The sequence below is a fragment of the Amblyomma maculatum genome, chromosome 10, assembly GCF_055883805.1.
Source record: "Amblyomma maculatum isolate TAMU_Amacu chromosome 10, ASM5588380v1, whole genome shotgun sequence".
In the NCBI taxonomy this organism is placed as follows: domain Eukaryota; kingdom Metazoa; phylum Arthropoda; class Arachnida; order Ixodida; family Ixodidae; genus Amblyomma; species Amblyomma maculatum.
Window position 1 is genome coordinate 99,148,339 of NC_139353.1, and position 18,050 is coordinate 99,166,388.

Here is an 18,050-nt window from a genome sequence, read left to right on the forward strand (position 1 = left end):
TTCGGACGAGATTGTGCTTCGCTCTACGATCGTCTTGTGTCCCCGGTCGCCGTCTCCAGTCCTTCGAATAACCCCCAATAAACCCCTCTTCATTTGGTGGAGGTGCCGGGTTGCGACTCTTACACGATCACCGTGAAGCTCCGCAGCCGTACGATACCTATGGCGACAAACGAGGTAGGCCAACAGCCGGTGGCAGCCCCTTCGAAGTCCATCTCATGCTCCTGTGCCTTTCGGCAGCGAGACCCCGCAGTTTTCAGCGGGCAGGGCTACCAGGACGTTGAAGATTGGTTGGCCTCGTACGAGAGGGTGAGTCATCATAACAACTGGGATGTCCGCTTGAAAATCAACAACGTCATCTTCTACCTGAGTGACGTTGCTAACCTCTGGCATCGGAATCATGAGGCCGACATGTAACTTGGGCCAACTTCAAGGCAAAGTTCACGGATGTTTTCGGTCGTCCCACAGTTCGGAAATTACGCGCTGAAGACGCCCTGCGCGTACGAGTTCAGCATGAAGGGGAGAGCTTCACAAGCTACATTGAAGACGTCGTTAATTTATGCAATCGTGTCGGCCCGTCTATGGATGAGGCTGCCAGGATAAAATACATAATGAAGGCATTGATGTCGATGAATTTCACAATCTATGGGCAAAGAGCCCTACCACGGTGGCATCAGTGTACAATCTTTGCTAAAGTTTCGACGAAATCTCGTCTCTGCACTCGCGGCTCTCCCCCACCATCTGCGTCCATCTCTGGCCTGGCTGTGAGCAGTGATCTTTTGACTGACATCAAAGACTTCGTTCGGGATGAGATCTCCCGACAGCTTGGGCTTTTGTCTGGCCCGCGCCCGTCATCTTCAGCCCAGCTGCTTACCCCTTCTCTCCGACACACCATTACGCAGGAGGTTGATGATGCCCTTCCCAGTTTTGGCCAGCCAGCGCCAGTCACACCTCATGCCGACCCTGTCCCACTGCAGCCCACACCTCTTGCTGCACCATTGAGTGACAGCCCCCTTGTTGTCGTGCCGCCTATACCTGTGCATGTACAGATGCCTCCCACGTATGCACAAGTTACCTCCCTCCCACCGCCGCCTCAGTTCTTTGCGTACACGCCGACTATGGCGCCACCATCTGTTGTCTCACGGTTCCGATCGACGACGCCTCCCTACAATCCTTGGCGCACGAATGAAAACCGTCCTATTGGCTATGCCTGCGGTATTCCAGGCCACGTCGCCCGCCTGTGCCGTCGCACTCTGCGCTCTGCCCCTGCACGCACTATAGCTGACTGCAATTATCAGTACGTATCATATTCAAGTATCATCTTCTTTCTTACATCCGCCAGATACTGGGTAGTGCTACAACCGATCACTTAATGTAAAAAATTTATATTTAATTTTATAATCAATTCGTTTTTCCCAGGGGTGGCGGCATTATTAATATCTAGATTATTAGATACAAGTATAATAGCTCAATTTTCTTTCTAGTTGTCAGTTGTGATAGATTTATTGTTCTTTAATGTTGGCTTTTAGGGGATGCTGTATATCGTTCTTTTAAGAACTTCCGATTTATTAAATAATGCTGCCTCTGTGCCAAATTAGAAGATTCGAGCCAGAACATATGTTTCTCTCTAGCTCTGCGGTCCTGCAACTTCAATCCAATAAAAATTTTGATCTCTAGTTCTCAATTTTTATTTCATTAGAAGTCAGCCGTTTTTATAGCCGAAACTCTAAACAGCGCCTGCATCAATCATCTACGCAATCCAGCCACACTTTTTAACTGGGTACTACAGATAGTGATTTTAACCTTGTCACTTTCTAACAGCATAATGCTGCAAATACCAAAGCGGTGTTGCCTTCAATCTATGCTCTAGCTCTCTACACGGGTCCATGAAACAAAGCTATGGACAGCAGAATGCTCTCACAGACACCTATCAACAAACATCAGCAGAGGCGCTATTCATTTCTTCCTGTTTTTTTACTGCAGATATGTTGGGCATAATTTTGCGTTTTTCGTCAGTCTACAGTTAGATCCACCTTAAGCTTTTCATACCATTTTTCTGAAATAGTGAAATGACCGACCGTCAGGTGGCGCTTTACAAACTTTCTCAGAGTAAAATATTATATGAGGAACGCCTGAGGAAATTGAACAGTAACAGATGGGCAGCTCAAGTATTTAAATACCTATAATTAAAAAGCGTGGACTCACAATCGAGGAAAAGAACTAGGAAACTAACTAGTAAGTATGCTAGTCACAAGGACGGAGAAATAAAGAGCATTAAGCAACAGGTGAAAAACACAGAAGGTAAAAATTGGATAAATTCGATGGAAAAGAAACAGAGTGTGGAATTATACCGTAAGTGGAAAATGCAGATCAGGAAGGAAGATTTCTTTGATAACTCAAGAGGCAGTTCCCTGCTTTTCGAAGCTAGATCAGGGTGCCTTAGAACACGCAGCTACAAAAAGATATTTAACAATGGAGATGACACATGTGCTGTATGTGGAAACTCCAGTGAAACAATTGACCATATTATACGCTAGTGAAATGGTATCAATCCGGAAGTTGGTGCAGGCGTAATCACTGTTCCTGAAGCTCTGGGGTTTAGAGATAACAGTGGCCGGGTGAATAAACCGGCGGTGGAAAATAGCAAAAAACGACTGGAAGATTGGTGGCTTAAAAGCAGAGGAGTGACATGATGGTATTAATGTAGGAACAAAATTTAATAAATAGAATGATGGTTTAGTTAACCATTCTAAATCAATAATTATGATATAGGGAGAAAAATCAGCATGATAGCTACTGCTGCCACCCCGTTTCAAAGCGGACGCTCCTATATTCCATTCCATCCATCCATCCATCCAATAACACCTCGAAGCCGAAGAACCTATAGGCTGGATGAATTCACCATTTCGAATCCATAGCTTAGCCCTACATGAAAAACAGAATTTCTTCGGCTGTATCAGCTTGACGAGAACATTATTTCGAGCAGCTTTTTCTAAGTCCTATAATATGACCATTGTTGCTACTTTTTACTCCTTCCCTTAAACTTTTTTTTTGTGTATTTGCCGTGGTGAAGCTCTCGTAACACATATTACTTTACCTGATTTTTTAAGGCGCAGCGTACAGATAGAAATTGCGTTTCGCATGAAAAAATATGCGGCTGCATATGTATCGGCCACATGTTTTTATTGTGTTAAAGTTCAAAGTACACAAAACTCCAAGCATGTTGATCGCACATCACGGTGAACCTCACTTCTAAGGAAGCTGTTTCAAGTCTTCTAAATATTCTCTTAGTGTAATATCAATCCATAAGCGCGGGCCGGGGTTCAAATCGCAGCTTCACACTCTCCAGCCTGCCACGGCGGATCGAGTGATTCTCCATGTCCAAATCAGTCGGCTCATCCAGGATAACCCGATATTTTTGAACCAAGACGGTGATTATCAAGAACACTTCCATCAATGCAAATGTCTCTCCTGGGCATGCTCTCTTGCCTGCGTGCGGACCAAAACAAAACAAAGTGTTAAAACTGAGCATACTGTTCCAGTTGCTGATAATTTATGCACGTCTCTAAACTGTCCTCGAAACGATTTAGTCGCTCTACAAGGTATCAAAATCGGTGTGTGGTAGAATTTTTTTTACTGCAGTAATAAGAACTCGCTGCTCATTCTCCGCGGCAGCTACAGCAGTGGAGAAGAATTGCGAATTATAGATGTATAAAGGTTCATTACCGAAGCATCGAAAACTGAACAGTATTACTCCAAACAAGAGCATCATCAAAGTATACCGCTGTGCTATATTTCGTCTAAACTTGCTGAGGGGCAACGGCGAATAGCAAATTCCGTGTTTGTATCACCGCGTAAGCTAAAACCACTAACAATGGTAGCAGAATCAAGGGCCTCAGGCACAGCATTCGTTCGTGTTTTGCCTCAATATAAAAGGTAGCGGTGGTAGAACTTGCACAACATCGCAGAGTGTGCCGGTGTCAATGATTTTTAAGGACTCTGACTGACTCTTAACACTCAAACCCTATGACAACAATCTCCATCGCATTACCACCATAAATAATTACGAGACAAAAAAAAACAAGAAAAATATTTCAGCCCACAAAATACACAACAATCTCATGTTATTACGTCCGACAGTAAACATAATACGGAGAGGGTGAGACAGAGAAAACATATATATATATATATATATATATATATATATATATATATATATATATATATATTCATTCCAAAAAAGAAAAATAATAATGTAGAGCTCTCGTATTCGCGTCCTCATTCTAGGACTCCCGTGGCCTTCGCTGCCCGGCTGGCCTTTTCAATCAGCCAAGGCTGGTATTTCGACTTCAAATTGGACAGCGCAGCCTTCCACTACTCCGGCGTGGCGTTGTGCATTACAGGCGCTGCATCTATTTTTTGGCAGGTGCATCTGCTGAGATCAACTGTCGCTTTCTGCCCACACGAAGGACATGTGTCCCTGTATCTATTGCGGAATACGTTATACAAACACAAAACAAAACCAAAAGAACAATTTTTGTGATACGCACTGCGACATTTTGCACACGTGAACTCCATTACCCAAGAATGTTATAAAAAAAAACATAGAGGAAAACATTCAATGACCAGTGTAGCCTACTTTCCGTGCAGTCATACTCAGTGGCACACCTCTAAGAACAATGAGCTTTAAGCACATTCAATTTAACTGCTGCGGCTGCCCAACCTTATAGCAAAAACATGCATTTCAATTTCATCTGTAACATTCTCAAATTCTTCACAACGTCATGTGCAGTCTATTTATGTCCGTTATTTTCATGAGCAATGAAAACCTAGACAAGCCTATTGAACGCCAAACGTTTCTTCGTCTGTATTGCTGTAAAAGTAAAACGACCTGAACGATAATGTCTCTAACCTACACAGATTCCTAAGGCAGGGACTGCTTTAATATGTACAACACCACAAGAACCTTCCGTCATCCGCATTCTGCCAAATTACGCCATGCTCTCATCCACACTGTATATCAACGTTATATTCTGATACTCTTCTCGACGTTGCCATGTATCCCTTATAGGGTAACCGATAATCGAGCTTCGCATACAAGTCCCAGAATCGTGTGAAGACCCAATATGTTTTAGTTTTTTACAAGTAACATGCTGACAATAACAGCGCGGACATTGGAAACAATTCGACATAAAGACAAGTAGTTTCTCGAAGTAAAACAAACTACACTTGCAGCAGCATAAAAATAACCGAGTTTCAGAAACGTTTTATTTTGCTATTGAGGCAGGTTCGCGCTTTCGAAACACTCTCACGTCATAAGCAACATACACAACCACGGTTAATAGTAAGAGATGAAACACTACCCTAAGTATTCCTCCGTTTCACTGAAAGAAGTTCACTTGTAGAAAGTATGTGAGTGGGCTCAGACACATTTTCTGATCCTTGCTTATTTCTTTACACAGTGGACGAGAGAGTAGGATTCCTCCAAGTGCACTATACTCTTATCGAGTGTCCATTGTTCGAAACAAAAAAGGGGCAGTTCTTATAGTAATCGAGAAATGTCTCCTTCCTCTGGCCTGCATACTTTAGATAATAAACTACATATTTATTGACATCACGCAAATATTTTTTCGTAAATTGTTCCAGACCCCGTGCTTCTGTATCAGTCTCAGTCTCTTAACAGAAGGCCGTGTGAACCTTTTTTACCCTTCCTACCGAAATTCTCACAATTCATTGTAATTTTGACATGAAATAGGCCGAGCTCCACTTTCGTGGTATAGTACTTTTGTAGTGAGGTAGAGTCGTGGATAAAATCTTGCGAGATGTCGCGGTCCCGTCTAAAAGCTGTTTTGGCGCATGGAGGTTCACATATGATAGCGTCGAGACTGTTTGCGAATGACTAGGCGCTGCACGTCCTATATTAGCATGAATGACTGCCGGATCGCGTATTTCTTGTGAGGCGAGGCATTTTTAAACTGCGGGGCGAGTGATCACTCAAGGACCGCTGATGAACACAGTTTCTATGTTTGCATGCAGCCCATGCTTCAACCACCGAGCTGCATTATTATTTGAGCAGCGAAAAGGAGCGTAGCCATTACACTGCAAAGTAGAAAACAAATAAACGGGATTCTCATTCGTGGTCGTCCACTCACGAGGTGATAATGCAGACACCAGCACAAATTTACCTCATCATAGGAAAGACAAATAGCACGATTACTGAATCCTGATAACGTTAAACATTTAGGCTTTTCCTGCAACCTCCTACGATTCATTAATGGTTAGAATATGCATTAAAACCCTTGTAAGTATCTCTTTAAATTTTGATATTTGTATGCCTCTGAGAGCCTTAATTACGCAGTGAGGATTGAATGCGTGCTTTTTTTTTAGAAGGTGTTCCCCCAATCGAAATACCCCTTCGGAATGGTCTGCCGACATGCGCCGTAGCCCCACGATCTGCCTACTGAGCAGCGAAAGCAGCCTTGCAGACACCAAACGCTCAGGTCAACTGAGAGCTACGCTAGAAGAGGGCGACACGTTATCACTCGCTCGCAAACCTCGCCTGAATAAACGGGGCGTAAAAGCCTTGAGCTCGAAAACGCCTTAATAAAGGAGCCGGTGGACGACTGGTCAGAGGTCATATTCTCGGACTAGTCCATCCTTTCCACCCATGCGACCAGAAGTGCGACTTTGACGACCAGTTAATTACAGGTATGTACAGGTTGCATTTTTAGGCCACTATATAAATGCTCACCTTATTAGTTCAATCAGGTTTGTGGTACTAAACGTTTTTAAGGAACGCCTTGATAGAGGACTCCAAAACAATTACAGGACATTTAGTGTATCGTAAAATATTAGGAACACGTAAAACCTTCCTCTTAACACTAGATGCAGTAGCGCCTTGAGCACCATCTTTTCAAATATTATAACAAACTGATCGTTTATATAACCTGAATACGCTTACTTTTTTATTTTTTTTATTTTTTATTCAATTATCCAATTACAATGTTTTCATTCCTCGCCATCACCTATCACACGCCAATCAGACATCAGTCACGTGAACTAGAAATTACAATGACACAATTATTTGAGCAGCCTCCGATAATTTCCGATATGCTGTGCTGACTACTAATACTACTCCTCCCGCGTATTTTCGACCGAACGCGCTATATAAGCTACCGCTTAAGAGGCGTTCTTCTGACACCTCAAAAGCATTTCTCGACTACTCAAATACTTCTTCCCTGGCCGAGGGCAAATCTGCTGATCATTTTTGGAGTGCAATGAGATGATAGTCCAAAGTGTCACACCTGGGTTACTAAACAAGAATTGGTGCATAGAAACTCATGATGAACAGAACTCCGTCAACATGGACTATTCCCGAGAAGCATAGTTTTCTTCGGACCGTCCAGCCCTCACAGTGACAAATAAATGCTTGCTTAGGTATGTGGATGACATTTTTTAGAAAGGACCAATTTTTTACAGATAACTGCGATAGTTTAGTGGCTTTCAAGAGGCATTTGACACTAGAGGCTGGAATGGCTCTAATATGAAATATATATTTGGTTCGAAATAGAGTTGATGCGTGTATATATGCCTAGGACGTTGTCATTTATTTATTTTTTTTTGTACAGGAACATTCCAACATATGCGCAAAGTTTTTCGACAGTGTTTTCTCTTCAGTACCTGCCTGGGGCCATGTCCCGGGACGTCATCTGGCCGATAATAAAAATCGATTGAAGCTTTGCCGCGTAGTTTTAAGTCGAAGTAATTGACAATGTATCGTGGAGGGATCACTACCAGACGGCCTTTAGAATTTCAGCAGGAAAGTAGTTCGTCGCACACATCTCCGACAGTAAACACTCCGCCTAAATCCCGTGCCGTGCGACAGCTAACCTGGCCTTCAAAGGGTGCAGGCCTGAATCTCATTGAGAACGTGCCAAGCGTTGTGACAACATCATAAAGTGTCATTTTGACAAAGTGAACGCATACACATTGTCGCAAGACGTCTAGTGGGAAAAACGTCGTGCGGATCCAGATATCGTCCACTATCTGTATGCATGATGTCACGCCGTTTGATAAGCGCGGTTTTACCTTACGGCGGCGTCTAGAAATACTACAGTGCCTAGAATATACTGGCCAGTATATGCTAGGCACTATAGAAATACTAGTAAGCGGCAGTTGCAATCGAAGACGTGGATTGTTCTTCGTTTCGTTCTCGGTCGAACCCAGCAATAAATGCATTGGCAAAGGTATTTTTTATTCTGCTGTACACCGGCACGTTATGAATGGCGCCCCGGTGTTGCCATCGCAATTGAGTAAAGCCCTTCACTTTCCGTGGTGAGTTTGCACAAAGCATGCAGTTCTTCCCCTCAGACAAGGAAACGTAACTGGTAATAGAAAAAGCCAAGATATAAAAAGCGACACCAATACAGTTTTTCTCTTAAATAGCAAGAAGGCCGCATCGCAGCAGGAGAGCGCGAAAAGCCGAAAGCGACCACTAGCGTCGAAAAGCGGGAAAAGCCGCGTCTTACACGAAACGAGCATTGATGCAGTCAATCTGGAAAATATAGGACGTGCATGCGCCTAGGGATCACCTAGTGTAGCCTCGCGGTACCATCGCGCCGTCTACTGACGCCAAAACAGTTTTAAAACGGTGTTCCAGCAACTCGCAAAAATTTATCTATGACTGTACATGCTGCTGAATACCATTTTGAACTGATACGTATTTCTATCTGATCATTTTCTCAACATATCACACTCAGTCTTATCTAGACGTCGCAGATTTTCTCGCTTGGCTCACTACACTGAATGACTCAGTTCATCTCACAGTGCCCAAGAATAGTATGGAATAAACTGACGCTTGAAAAGAAGATGGCTTGACAAAAAAAGAGCAAATGAGCAGCTAAAAACTACCAGTTATGCTTAAGCGTAGTTCACTTCATTGAACAATTTATTTCTCTTCTCTACACCGTTTTCTTATTCTGAAGGGTGTTGAATCGCTAGAACAAAAAGAACTAATAACCAAATGCCACTAAGAGATGCTTAACAACGATTCAAATCCCCAGTGTGCTTCACGCGCACAATGCATTCAGAAGCTAGAGTGCTTCGGTACACATAATATTTCATTTGGTCAGGGCTTGTTAAGTTATATTTCTTCAGTGCAGCTATAAAACTTACTAGGGCAATCAAACTGACCTCTCCTTCTTCTGCACTGTAAGTATGACAGTATGCATAGCTTGATTGCTTCCTGCTATCGAAGCCATCGCGGAAAAGTGCATCACTTAAACCTATGGCCATTATCGGAAAGAATTATTATCAAAATAATGTTGTTGATTTTTCTATCAGGCCGGTAGTAATCTCTGAGATACGTGAGCTTTCTTGCACTTGTTAAGCACGAGATAGTTTACTGCCTCATATAGTATTTATATCCTCTTAAACAGTCACGAGCAAGACCTTCGCGAGTTCAGAACTCACCAATTGAGAATGCAACGTGATGATCTGGTTTTTGAGCCATTAGAGATCCGTCCTGTAGCAGGTATCGGTTGGGGTCAAAGCGCTGTGGCTCTTTCCAGTACGTCGGGTCGTTGTTGACAGCGTAAAGGTTCAGAAGAACAATAGTTCCCTTTGGAATAACGACATTGTCCACGATGACATCATGGTCGCTCCTGTTCACGGCAATCATTACGTGAAGCGTTAGGGCAAGAACAGTCACCACCTGCTCTCATTTCATATTTTGATTTAAAAAGTCAAAGGTCTAACTAGTGAAACTGGTAGCTAGCTCCCTACAAGTGTTGCGAAAATAAAACAGTTCTTTTACTGCATGTATGAAATTAGCGAGGAAATAATAAGTTTTCAGCGTATTGTTACGAGGTGAAAAGATCTTGGTCCCGTTCAGCACAGCACTTCCACTTCTTTCACCATGCACACCTCTGTCCTTCAACTACTTCGTCTTTGTTCCTCCGTGAGAAATTTCCCCTGCGCAGCCGAAGCCCGCCGGGGCAGTTATGCTGTCTCCCGAGAGTGGCAAGGTTTCAGACCAGAGACGTGCGACAGTTCAGTTTTCGCGAAACGGTGACCAGTTGAAGTGGCGCGAGCAATTTCATAGGTGATGTCACTAATTCTGACCACGATCACATAACGGCTATCATAGTGGGCGAGTAGCTTTTGATGCAGGTCATTGCAGCGGATTGGACGCCAAAGCCAAACCATATCGCCCGGAGAGTAGGTAACATGCCTGCGGCGGCCATTGTAGCGCTCCTTTCGATGCAATCGATCGCAAGCCGGCAATTCGACGAGCGTCTTCAGCCGAGGACAGTATCTTGGCAACATCCAGAGTTTCACTGGTAGATACCGGTAGGATTGTGCCGAGGGCGTAGCATGGCGAATGAGAGTACAACAGTTAGAATGAACTGTATACAGTAGTTTCATGAGTTGCAATATTAAAAGCGTATATAATGTAGGACAATATGGTGTCCCAGTTATGCTCCGCGCCTACATACATGGTAAGCATATTGATCAGTGTCCTGTTGATGCGTTCAGTCAAACCGTATGTCTGTGGCTGATATGGTGCTGAGTTACTGCAGGTGACTGTGGATAGACGTGACAGCTCCTCGACGATATCGGCAGTAAATTTACTCGAGGAGGTCCATGCCGCAAGAGGACCGAATTCAAAAGGAACAGCGACACGTGATGCGTGGTCGCCGATGGTAGAGCTGTTGTTTCACAATAGCGAGTAAGGTATCCGGCACATATCACAATCTACCGATTGCTGTTTGAAGATTTGGGAAAGGTCCAAGCAAATAAATTCCAACCTGCGCGAACGGACTGCTGTGAGGCACCACAGCGTGATGAAACCCAGGTAGAGCGGAGGTAGGGCGTTTATGACGCTGACACTGCGCGCAGCTAGCCACGTATTGTTCTGGATTGACACGTGGAGAGCCGAAGTGGGCGGACGCGCTTCACATGGGCTCCGCGAATTTTGGCTTTTTCGGCAGCCTGTCGATCTTGCTTTCCTGGCTTTTGTGCTCAATCGACGGCAGAAGAGAAGAGGACCACGAGGATACCATTTTTTCGGCAAGTGGGACTTTATTTTGCCATTTTTTGACTTTGTTTGTTCGACGCAGCACGTATCTGAGTTGAGCTTAACGGCGCTAAGCCTAAAACGGCCGACCGGGCCCACGGCGTCCCTACCGGGGGATCGTTTGCCGCTCGTGGTCGTGCGAAAGCTGTGAATCATGGATATTGTGGAAGGAACCACGATTACACCGGATGAATTTTCGGAACCAGGACAATGGTTCACGAGCGAAGGAGGAAGGTACGTGCCGCTAGAGAAGAGCGGGCAGAAAACTGCGAAACAGCGATCCAAGGAAAGGCAAGCACGCTGGAAAATGGCGGCCAAGTCGATCAAGCGTCAGCAGACGCGCATTCCAGATGGCGCCGAGAAAACTGTTCTCCGACCTCGTGGAGGCCTACTTAGGCTTACCAAATATGGAACAGCACATCTCACTGACATCATCAAAATGTCGGCGGGGACAATCCACGCGAAGAGAAGGAAGATATAATATTTCCAAATATGAAGCAACACTCCGTTCTGGACATCACTACAAGTGCGGAGAGGAAGCTGAAGTACGTGAGCGTGAAACACCTCATGTTCGACGGTGAAAAAGTGGAGACTTCCACCTACGTAGCCACCCCCAGCACTGCGGCAAGGGAGTCATCCACGGGGTTCCGCTCGGATATTCTGTCGAAGAAATTCTATACCGCCTAGATCGCAAGGACAACCCCGAGATTCGAGGCGTCCGCAGGCTGGGCAAAGATTTCAAGTCGATCTTCATTCTCTTCAAGGAGAAAGAAGTGCCAAGATGGATTTATCTCAACGGGACGCCGCACAGGTGCCAGCTGTACCGCAAAAAATACGAAGTATGCGTCGCCTGTGGCCGACTCGGTCATCGCGATGACGTGTGCCCGGATCCGACGAACGTCAAGTGCCGTGGCTGCGGCCTCGAGAACCCGTAAAGAGAACACAAATGTGAACCAACATGCCAGCTCTGCGGCAAAGGCCATGCACTAGGAGACCCCAAGTGTCGAGAAATTTTCGGCACTCCCTACGAAGTGAAGAAGCGACATTGGGAGAAGATGGAACATGCAGCGACGACTGGTGGGGGACATCAGAGTCGAAAACGCGAACCGAAAGTAAAAGAAGACTTCAAATTCCGCGAGCACTCTTTCCCGAATCTGGAAACGAAACAAGGCCGACCACCGCCGTCGCCCAGAGAACGCTTCGATTCTTGTGCCAGGAGCCAGTCCAGGGAACGCTCAAGCTCAAGGGATACTGCCAACGCATGGAGACGAGGTAGGAGCAAGGAACGTAAGGGTGTGAGGTTTCCGGGCAAGGTCTCCCAGGAAAATGATCACAGGGGTAAACGAGACGAGGAAATTGAGAAATTAAAGCAAATGATCGAAAACTTAACGGGGATAGTCGAATCGTAGCGGTCCGAGATCCAAAACGTAAAGAAATCACAGAGGCATGGCAACACCTCCTCCGCAACAACTCATTAAACAAACGACCTCCCGAGCGGTACGTCAACAGCCGCAGGGACAGGATAAAATGGTCACAGAGGCGTCCCTCCCACCACCGGTGAAACGCAAAATTCAAGACACCGACCCTATTCAGGCTATGGAGAAAAGGATGGAAAATTTGGAAAGGTTAGATGCCAAGATGAGTGAATTTATGAACCATATCAACATCCAAATTCAAGCTGTCCTCGGGCCAGTTCAGAAACAGGCCGAGGAATGCCAAAGGTTAAGGAATGAGATGGCCGCCATAAACGGGTGGCAACAAAATATAGAACAGGTCGTCTCGCAACTGGAAAATGGCCAGGCGCGCAAATGAAAATCACATCTGGCAGTGGAACGGTCGCGGCTTCCGGCGCAAGCGGCCGATTCTGCAACAGTACCTTCTGCTATTAGATGAGACTCCATTGCCAATTGCTCTGCAAGAAACCGGGGGTCCCGCAAAATTGTCGGGATATCAGGCATTTATTTCATAGTGGCAGGGGAGAGAAATCCTCGGTCACAACACTCGTGAAAAGAAACATTGCAGCCATTGAACACGATCTAGAGTCGAGAGATAACGAGAACGTGTTTGTAGAAGTTTTAACCGGAAAACAGAAAAACCCTAGTCTATTCATTCTAAATTTATACAGCTCACCCAGGCAAAGGAAGGTGAGGTTCAGAGCTCTGCTTCGCAAAACCTTCAAAATTTCAAACAACCAGCCACTGTTGATAGTGGGGGCTTTAATGCACATCACCAGGAAGGGGGGTACCCGCACCCGTGCCCGAAAGGTAGACAGCTGTGGGAGGATACGCATGACCTATGGCTCACTTTGCACACGGACCCCGAGAGCCCAACGAGGGTGGGCAATAGCGTCAGTAAGGATACATCCCCAGACCTAACATTCTCGAAAAACGTAAAAGGTCTCGAATGGCATAATTCGGATCAAAATTTTGGCAGCGACCACTACATAATTGTCTCCACACTGAGGAAAGGCGTTAAAACACGCCGGGCTCGCGCGCCGGCTGTCGTTGAGTGGAATGAATTTAGAGATATCAGGAGGGCTCAGGACCTAGAGTCTATCAGAAGCATCGAGGAATGGGTGACGGCGCTCAAATCGGACGTTAGAGAGGCAACAAAATTGCTCGAAGGTGATAACGCCCCGGAGATTGCGGACAGCCGTCTTCAGCATATGTGGGAAGCTAAGCAGAGCATGGAGCGTCGTCTCAAAAAGCAGAAATGGAACCGCGACCTCAGAAGAAGGATTGCGCGACATAATAAGGAAATCGAAGACCATACTTTCAAATTATGCGAACAAAATTGGGACAACAAGTGTGACGAAATGGAGGGGAGCATGAACCTCTCCAAGACGTGGAGCTTCCTCCGGCACTTGTTGGACCCAGACAACTCGAAGACGCAATCTGGTATAAGATTGGCAAAAGCAAGGCACGCTTTCGAAGGGAACGATGATGATTTCATGAGCAAATTAATTGAGACGTATGGGGGGGAAACTTCACGAACCCCACTTCCTGACTATGGTGGAGCGCTTAACGAGGCGCTGGACTCCCCCATCACAGAAGCGGAAGTGAGGGCGGAGATTGTAAGACTTAAAACGAAGTCGGCTCCAGGCCCTGACGGAGTAACGAACAAAATGCTCAGGAACCTAGATGATGACTCCATTAGGTATCTAACGGAGTATATGCAGGAATGTTGGGAAAAAGGCGAGCTCCCAGAACAGTGGAAGACGGCAAGCATTATTTTAATACCGAAACCAGGGAAGCCTCCTCAACTGGCAAATTTACGACCAATTTCCTTAACTTCATGCATGGAGAAATTGATGGAGCACGTCGTCCAGACCAGACTGATGAGTTTCATGGAGCAGGGTTATCTGTGGCCACATGAGATGGTCGGGTTCCGTCCTCACTTGTGTACGCAGGACGTCAGGCTCCAAATCAAACATGACATAATAGACTCAAAGTCTAAAGATGCGAAAGCAATTTCGGGGCTCGACCTCACGAAGGCTTTCGACAACGTAAAACATGAGGCGGTCCTGGAAGGGCTGAACAAGATTAATGTAGGTACCAGGACATATCGGTACATCAGGGACTTTCTGACGGGTAGAACGGCCTGCATGAAGTTCCAGACGCTGGAATCCCCCGCAATAGAGCTAGGGAGTAAGGGTAAGCCCCAGGAATCAGTGCTGTCCCCCCTACTCTTCAACGTGGCTATGAGGGAACTCCCCGAGCGATTGGCAAAGCTTGAAAGATTAAAATTTAGTACATATGCGGATGATATTACCCTTTGGGTCAACCGGGGAAGTGATTCGTGCGTCGAAAACCTGCTCCAAGCCGCCACCGACATTACAGTCGATTACGCGGCAGAGAGAGGCCTAGCGTACTCGCCGCAGAAATCACAATTGTTTATATCCAATCCGAAGCACTTAAGGTGCAAGGCACCGTCGGAGATCAAAATTAAAGTGGCGGGTAACGAGGTACCAATAGTCGAGCAAATCAGAATCTCGGGCTTGATTCTCCAGTCACACGGACATAATGGCGAGACCATCAAGAGGCTGGAGAATCACGCGATGCAGACCCTGAGCCTAATTAGGCGGGTGGCCGACAGAGGCCGAGGGTTAAAGGAAAAAAATTTGATGAAACTGATACAGGCCTACATCTTCAGCCGAGTGAGCTACGCAACGCCGTATCTAGATTTGAAAGCGGTGTAAAAAAGAAAAAATTGAGTCTCTAATGAGAAAATGCGTAAAAAGAGCGCTGGGACTGCCCATATGCACATCCACAGAGAGAGGATGGCTCTAGGGGTACACAACACATGGGCAGAACTGGCGGAAGCGGTGCGAACCTCTCAGATTGAGACACTTAGCACCACGAAGACAGGAAGAGTCATTTTGACGAAAGTTGGAATAAATCCGGATAGGGGTCCCACGGTCAAGGTGGAGGTAGCTAGAGAAGTCAGACAAAATTTGGTGATTCCCCCGCTGCCAAAAAACATGCACCCGGAATATAACAAAGACAGGAGGAAAAAACGAGCCGAAGCATTAGAAATTAGATTCGGCAAAATTTCGGAACATGAAGTGGCCTATGTAGACGCGGCGGGAGGTGGTGGCAGTTTCACGGTAGCAACGGTCGTCAGCGGCCGGGGCAATCCCGTGACAGCTGCCACTTTGCGCGGGCGGAGCATAGAAATAGCCGAGGAAACTGCGATCGCGTTAGCTTGCGTCGGAACGGAAGTGAAGTTTGTCATCAGTGACAGCAAAACTGCCATACAAAATTTTAGCATGGGCAGGATCCCGCCCTTAGCAGCCAGAATCCTAGGCCAGAAAAAGTTGGATAGGAAAATTCAAATAATTTGGACTCCTGCGCACAAAGCCGTCCCCGGCAACGAGGCGGCCCACAAGCTGGCTCGAGATCTCTACCGCCGAGCCTCTACAGGGTCACTTGATGACCGAGGAAGCGGAGAGCGCTTGCTAAAATATGGGGAGATCACGCAGCACTACAGAATGGAGCGTAGACTGGTACCCCCACCAGACCCGAAATTAAACAGCAGACAAGAAGTGGCGTGGAGGCGACTACAAACTTATACATATCCGCACCCTGTTATGACGAACCACATGTTCCCTGAGGCTAGGAGTGACAAGTGCAATCTTTGTGGGGCGAGGGGGACCCTCGACCACATAATATGGGAATGCCCGTATTATCCCAGGAGGACGAACAATATAGGCTGTAGAGACACAGACGCCTGGGAGACCCTGCTGCGTAGCTCGCACCCTGAGCTCCAGCTCCTACTCGTCCAACTGGCTGAAGAGGCTGCTGGGACCCAAGACCTCCCTGCCTGCCTCTGAGGCGGCGGCACCCGCCCCTTGACCTGCGTGTCGGGGGGTGGGTAGATCACTTTGTCTGTTGGACATTAAAGATTAATCCATCCATCCATCTGTCACAAGGCGCATTTTCGGCTAGTAAAACCGCTCTTGAGCTCAACGGAGTTTGCGAGCCGATCCCCGATGTCCGGCTGCGGGGTCGTCATGCATCGCACGTCAAATAGAGGACAACAGAGCCTTTGGAACAAAAAGAACGTATCGCGGGTCCACGGGACAGTATTATTTTTCCACAACAGACCATCGCGGATACAGAAACGGCCTTCATCTCCATGGCTGTGTTCTGTGGCAAACAGAGGCTGTAGGGAACGATCTTCGCGTTGCTCACTCCTAAATGCCTCAACGACAAGAATATCTGGGACGATGCCGGACATGTAGTATTAGAAAATTTCACTGTCATACTTTGTTGATTGTAGCGGCATTCGCGAGAGATAGTCTGCATCGGTGTGTCGGCGCCCGCTCTTGCAGACAACATTGACGTTATACTCCTGTAGACGGAGGGCCCAGAGCGCAAGGCGACCGCATGGATCTCGAAGATTGATGAGCCAGCACGGCGAGTGATTGTCAGTCACAATCGTGAATGGGCTCCCATACAAGTACGACCGGAACCGCTGCACAGCAACGATCACAGCAAGGCATTCCTTTTTTGTGATGGTATAATTGCGCTCTGGCTTGGTGAGGGAGCGGCTCGCATATGCGATAACGTGCTCCTGATCACCTCTACGCTGAACCATAAAAGCGCTGATGCTAACACCATTAGCATCGGTATGAGGTTCTGTTGGTGCGGAGGGCCGAAATTCCGGAGAACAGGATGTGAGGTTCCGCCGGCTGAGGTTCAACTTCAGCTGGCGAAATGAGGCATCGCATTCTGTAGTCCATTCAAACGAAGCTCTTTTGTGGAGAAGGCACGTCAGCGGGTTGGCGATGTCCACGAAGCGGCGAATAAAAAACCGGAAATAGGACCATACATGCAAAAACCTTTGAACATATTTGAGTGTCCATGGTGCTTGAAATGACTCCGCAGCTGCCGTTTTCTGAGGGTCTGGTCTCATGCCCTGCTCATCAACGAGATGGCCGAGCACCAGCGCTTGATGCTCACCAAAGCGACACTTTGGTGAGCATCGTCGGCCTTATATAAAATTTTTAATACGCCGGCTAAACGGTCGTTATATTCGTAAAATGTTTTAAAAGGACGATGACGTCATCCAGATAGCAGAGGCACACGTCTCACTTCATGCCGTCCATAAATCTCTGAGACATCGCAGGAGCACTGCAATGCCCAAAAGGCATCACATTAAATTCAAGTAGTCCATCCGGCGTTACAAATGCCGTTTTTTCTTTGTCTGAAGGTTGCACCGGTATTTGCCAGTAACCTCATCGCACATCTACACGGAAAAAATTAGAAGCACCAGACACAGCCTATAGCGTCGTCAATGCGGGGCAAAGGGTATACATCCTTTTTGGTGATGGCCTTTAAACGGTGGTAGCCCACGCAAAATCGCCACGTGCCATCTTTCTTACTGACCGAAATTACGGGAGCAGCCCAAGGACTATACGACTCCTTAATGACCTTCTTCTCAAGCATCTCTGTGACTTGCTCATGGATTACTT

General features: G+C 46.5%; 1 protein-coding gene across 1 annotated transcript in view; it reads right to left on the reverse strand.

Annotated features, from left to right (window-relative positions):
• Positions 1 to 3,147: 3,147 nt before the first annotated feature.
• LOC146177102 (cytochrome P450 2C23-like) overlaps positions 3,148 to 18,050 on the reverse strand; it is a 67,933-nt gene continuing 53,030 nt past the window's right edge. Inside the window, exons 8-9 of the mRNA XM_084581092.1 lie at positions 9,469 to 9,659; positions 3,148 to 3,486 (exon numbers count right to left, since the gene is read on the reverse strand). Of these exons, the coding sequence (XP_084437218.1) occupies positions 3,296 to 3,486; positions 9,469 to 9,659 (382 nt within the window). The 3' untranslated portion in view covers positions 3,148 to 3,295. The remainder of the gene's footprint in view (positions 3,487 to 9,468; positions 9,660 to 18,050) is intronic.